Source organism: Danio rerio, chromosome 21 (assembly GCF_049306965.1).
Source record: "Danio rerio strain Tuebingen ecotype United States chromosome 21, GRCz12tu, whole genome shotgun sequence".
NCBI classification, from domain to species: domain Eukaryota; kingdom Metazoa; phylum Chordata; class Actinopteri; order Cypriniformes; family Danionidae; genus Danio; species Danio rerio.
This window is the reverse complement of record NC_133196.1, coordinates 6,489,941-6,495,940: the sequence shown is the minus strand read 5'-3', so window position 1 is coordinate 6,495,940 and position 6,000 is coordinate 6,489,941. Positions and strand designations below refer to the sequence as shown.

Genomic DNA, 6,000 nt, shown 5'->3' with positions numbered 1-6,000 from the left:
TTTGGTGTAAGAACATCTTTATTGGGTATGTAAGCATTAATACCAATTCAGAATCCACATATTTAACCAAGTACGGAAAACCGACACGCAGAAAACACACAGAGCGGAGGACGTGTTGAGAAGAAACTGATTACACTGAAGCCCAAGAGATGAGATGCTTGAATCTGAGAGTTGAAGTTTTTCACAAACAGAAATCTGGCAATAATGAGGTAATCAGAATTCCATCCTTGATGCTGAACGTTCACATGTATTTAACAAAAATCCATCTCTAGAAGTAATATAGAGCACAGTCCTGGTACAGTACGACTTTAGATTATTAATATCAATATTATAGACAAAAAATAAACAGGATAGAAAAATAATAATAATAAACAGATCGAAAAAAAAAGCAATATATTGTTCTCTGGAACCCCAAATTTACACATCAAATAAATCTATCAACCGTAAGATCAGTCGGATCATTAAGTTATCTGGAGAGAAACTCTGCCACAACAGAGAATTTGGTTAAAAGCGCGCTCGTAACATTTAAATAACATTAAATTAGCAAAAGGGACTCGCTGTATACATCAAAGCCTGCAGAATTATACACACGGTCATGAAGAAAGAACTAAGAAAGCCGATTACGACCAGTATTTGCATATACGTTAAAGCTACGGAAACGTTTCCCTTACAGAAGACACCGGTGGACGTTTGTGCTTTATTGAGGCGAAAGTACAAAACTCTTCTGTACCACAGAGGAAGCTCAAGCTTATGGTAGAGCGCATTCAACATGGCGGACGCTTCTCCAGACTGAATGACGCTTGGGCTGTGTCTGAAATCGCGTACATCCATACTATATAGTACACTAAAAACAGTATGCGAGCCAAGTAGTATATCTGAATTCATAGTATTTGAAAAAACATTATAGCTGCGTTCCAATTGGCATCCTAAACAGTGTTTGAAAATAAAACTAGTGTGTCCCAAAGTGTAGTATGTTGGAATACGCCAAATGTTCCTGGGTGGTTTACTATTTTCAGTAAAAATTCGAAATGTTGAAGCGTCCATACTCTAACTGCTAATATTGCCCACATAACACGTGCGTTGGACGTGAAATTGATTAGAACTACAAACTTGTGTAAATGAACTACAAATATGGCAGACGTGCAAGACCAACCATCAAGTATTGAGGCTTCGGTAAAGTTGTTTGAATGACTATTAATTAATATCTAGCTCCCTGAAAAACATTTAAATGGCATTTTCTGTGGTATATTTCATCTGCAACAGCGATGTATCAAGTGTCTGGACATTAACTTTTCAATGCATAGATAACCAAAGACCTGAGGAGATTTCTCTGCATGAAAGACTTCTCCAACTTCTCCAATAAGTTAGGTAATCAATGATGATGTGTCGTGATGATTGACAGGATGTAATAAAGCAATAGGGATGGCTGACGTGAAACTGGCATTTTAACACAAGCACAAGTCTTAAACATGAAGCTACAACACATTTACTTTGACTGTTTCAGTGTTTCATGAAGCCTTGCTTTGCCCACCACGATAAAGCAACATAATGATCTGTTAATGAGGAAGTAGTATGTCCCAAAGCTTGCATACTCTTCTGTTACACACTCAAAAGTACATAGTTTTAGGGCGTAGTATAAGGAACGCAGCAATAGCATTTAAAAAACAGTAAGCAAGAATTACCCAGATGACCTTTTACTTCCGGTGAGATTTTGATGTGTGCTTCCAATGGACGCTATGCTATCGTAATGATGCCACACGAGATAAATCATAAAAGACAGTGAAGGGATGATGCAAGGAGGGCACATGACAATAACAAATGGCAGATGTAGTACGTCCAAGCACTATTCATACTACCGTCGTGTAGTAAATTTAAACTCAAACGCAGCACATACTGGAGGAGTAGGCGATTTCAGACGCAGCGTTGTTATAGAGCACCCTTAAAAGTAGACAAAAATTCACACAAACATCGTAATTCAGATTTACACGGGCACTAAACGAAAGAGTCCACATCTCTAACATGACTTTATATTAGCACCATTGTTACCAAACGGGTGAATCTCACTGAACCTGTCAAGAACGCATATAAGAAGTCATATTTTACCCCATAAAAAAAAAAAAAATGTGTGACATTTTGAGCAAAAGACTATAAAGCAGGGGTGCCCGAACCTTTTCTTATAAAGCAAAAAGCAAACTTGACTGAGGGCTGCATGTGGGCCGAAGTGAAACTGTTTACATTAAATTTTCCATGGGTGATTTCCTTATTTCTTTACATATTATTTAAAAATAACTAGAAAACATTTCTTTTAAACATTAAATAATGATGTGGTTTAATTAATGTTTTATAATGACCTTATTATTACAGTAAAAACATAAACAATCCCAATCCGAGTTCAATGCTGAATACACTCGTCTTTGCTCACCGATGTCTTGCATTGTCCATTATCTGTGAAGTGTCTGTATCTACATTTTTAAAGTCTGATTCATTTACAACTTTTAAATGAAACATTTATATTTAGTTGGCTTTTTTTGTAGCACCTCAATTAAACAAAGAAACAAAAAGGTACATTAAATTGGAAATGATGATCTATGTCAAGGGTATTCGCCCCAAACATCTCCTCATCATTCTCTTTCTCTTTTCAGATAAGATGGCGGGCCAACCAAAGATTAGCATTGGCACCTCTGCTATAAACAGTATATTTACTGAGTAACATCACTTATATGATGTTGATTTAATGATTTATTTATTTTGTATTGTTCTGTTTTTGTTAATGCCCTGTATTTGATATTCATCTGCGTTATTTGCAAATAAAAAAAAAATCAATAAAAAGTTTAAATCACAAAAGACTATAAACTAAAAGTTTTTTTTTATATTCTGCATCAGCATAATGAATCATTATAGTCCCACTTTTTGCATTTAATTTTAATTAAATTTAAATAGTTTCCCCCCCTGCAAAATACTGTTATAATATGCACACAGCAATTTTCCATTTCTCTATAATGGTGACAATCGTCAACTATAAAATGATCGTTTTGCATTAAAGAAAAGAAAATTAATTTTAAAAATGTGTAGTCAAAGTTATCCGGAGGCCTGTTTCTATTACAGGATTAAGACATTTGAAAAGGTTATTAGAATTTTACCTCACAATCCTGATTTTATTGTCATAAAAAATTTTTTAATCACAATTTCAAGTTTATTTCTGAGTTCATATCTCGCAATTTCAACTCTGTAATTTCTTTTCTTCTCAATCTGAGTTTGCACCATGTGATTTACAATTATAAATCACAATTTATACTTATATAATTTACAATTATACCTCAAATTAACATAATTTATTAATTAATGAATTCCCCCTGTAATTGTGGAGTTTATATCTCCAAGTTCTGGTTATTTTCAGAATTATTATTAACTTTGCAAGTCAGTCTTTACAACTTTCAGTTCAGAAATTTCAACTAGCAATTTTGAGTTCATAAAATTTTCCAAAACTTTATTTTAAATAATTCTGATATAAAACAAAAAAGGTAAAATTTTAAGAAATAAAGATGCAGAATTGTAATAAAATCATGCAGTTATTCGTTTTTAGCAGAAAAATGCTTCCATGCTAAAATGTCACAATGCATTTTATTTTGTCGCCCCCTATTGGCTGAAATATGACCTAAACACGTTTTCCTGCGTGATCCGCCCCTATAAACCCAATTTGAATAGAGACACACCCACTGATTGAGACACGCCCTCTTAAACTGACAGGTGCACCTCAGGCTGACGAGCTGTGTCTGTAGGTTTACTAGACTTGTTTACTGATCCGTCATAAACACACACACATTCACAGTCACAAAACACACACGCAGTCACACTTCCCTGTCTGATGGAGTGTTAAAATGATATGTCTGGATGACAACACCCCTGAAAAACCTTCCTTAATGAGACACACACTTTATATATATATTTATAAAAGCAATAATCACTTCTTTTTTCTGTGTTTTCCTATTGCACTTTAGCATTTCTGTTCTTTACATGTGACAAAATGACCGTATAAAATAATAATAATATCAGATAAACAATAAGTGTATATGTACATATAATACCTCCCAATGATTGTATTCATCTCTTCAATAAACTGTTGATTCTTATTATAAAAGTATCATAATAACTTATTATTAATAATAATTAGAGAGAGAGAGTGAAGCTAAAAGAAAGGAGACAGAAGGAAGAAAGACGGAGAGAATTGTCAGTATCTCCAGCCTGGATGTCCTGAGTCTTCGTCCCTGCGAGATGATTGGCTTGCTTTCTACAGGAGTCAAATCTGATTGGACATCCATGACTGCTAGGGGCGGGATTTCCTTCAGACTGTAGGAGTCTCTAGTGCTACATCCCCCCAATAGCCCCGCCCACGTTACCTCTTTCTGTTGCTGCAGTCCAATTGTTGGCTGAATACTGAAGGGGGCGGGGCGTGGGTGGGTCGCTCATAATCTCTCGCTTACACACACATGCGCGCACACACTCTACAGGAAGCACACAGGTCCGACTTCAAGGTGAAAGCGTGATGAGGGCATCACCTTTGGGAGATTGCTTATGCGTACGACAGGGAGTAAGGCAGGGTCCAACACCCGGAACAGGAAGTCGGCGTGCTGCCAGCGCCCGTTCAATTGCTAAACCAATAAAAAAATGAATAAAAAAATCAGTGATAAGATCATAAATTATAACAGCCTAAAATTGTGTTGACTAAAACTACTGAAAGCACTGAAAATCATTGTAGTTAACAGAAATAAAGCTGAAATTAAATATACATATTAGAGGAAAACATGTACAAATATGAAATATTAAAATGACTTAAATTAATAGGTTAAATACTTAAAGTGTATCCGGAAAGTATTCATAGCGCTTCATCAACGCTTGCATGTTACAGCCTTATTCCAAAATGCATTGAATTTATTTGTTTCCTCAACATTCTACACACAATACCCCATAATGACAATGTGAAAAAAGAGTTTTTGAAAAAATTCTCTCATTATTCTGGCATTTAGCAAATATAAATGATTTAGGTAATCCTAACAGACCTAAAATAGTAAACATTTAGGGCTCTATTTTGACGGTCCATGTGCAGAGCGCAATACGCAGGGCGCAAACGCTTTCAGGGCGTGTCAGAGCGCGTTTTTGCTAATTTAAGGACGGGAAAATTCGCTTTGCGCCGTGGCGCATGGTCTAAAAGGGTTGAGTTTATTTTCTTAATGAGTTATAGGTGTGTTTTGAGAATAAACCAATTAGAGTCTCATCTCCCATTCCCTTTAAGAGCCAGCTGCATATGCATTCGCTATTTACATGACGCAAAGTAAGTCTAAGTGGAAAAACTGAGCATTTCATTAGCAAACAGTTAACAGTTAACAGTGTTTTAACAGAAAACTGTTAAACAAAGCATCTACTGTGTGAGAATGAGAGATAATAGATCTACTTTCACTTTTGGATAGGGAAACCTTTACGCACAGACATCAATTAGTTTATAAATAAATAATTTCATTTGTTAAGCGCAAAGATTCGTTTCAAAACTATTTCTAAATTCAGTTCTTATTTCCAGCAAACGAATAAATGAACAATATTAATGAAGTGTGTTTAAAAACTGAGTTATATACTGAAACACATGCTGTGCCCCATATAGCCTAAAACCTGACAGGTGGACAAATCTAAGTATGTTTTTAATAAAACAAATAAACATATGGATATAATAAATAATACTGCTAATAATAATAACATTATACAAAAGCAAATTGTTATGAATGAACTGAAAAAGCCTCCCGAGATGAAGAAGACATAAAAGCAGTGGTTTTTCATATTTATGTAGGCTAGAAAATAATATGTTTTGTAATATTTTAATCCTTTATATTTATATCCTATTATATCCTATATATTCTTGTTATATCCTTAATATTTAATTTCTTTCATATGTAAAGATATTTGCCTATTGCTCTCTTGTGTGTATTAAGCAGTGTGTAAGTGAGGCGCAAC

At 34.8% G+C, this 6,000-nt stretch overlaps 1 protein-coding gene across 5 annotated transcripts in view; it reads right to left on the bottom strand.

The window, feature by feature from the left end:
• The window catches only part of col27a1a (collagen, type XXVII, alpha 1a), a 228,928-nt gene continuing 222,928 nt past the window's right edge, over nucleotides 1-6,000 (bottom strand). For 4 of the 5 annotated variants that reach the window (XM_073934154.1, XM_073934155.1, XM_073934157.1 and 1 more), the window contains one exon: nucleotides 1-4,649. In XM_073934154.1, the coding sequence (XP_073790255.1) occupies nucleotides 4,503-4,649 (147 nt within the window). In that variant the 3' untranslated portion in view covers nucleotides 1-4,502. 5 annotated transcript variants of the gene reach the window in all.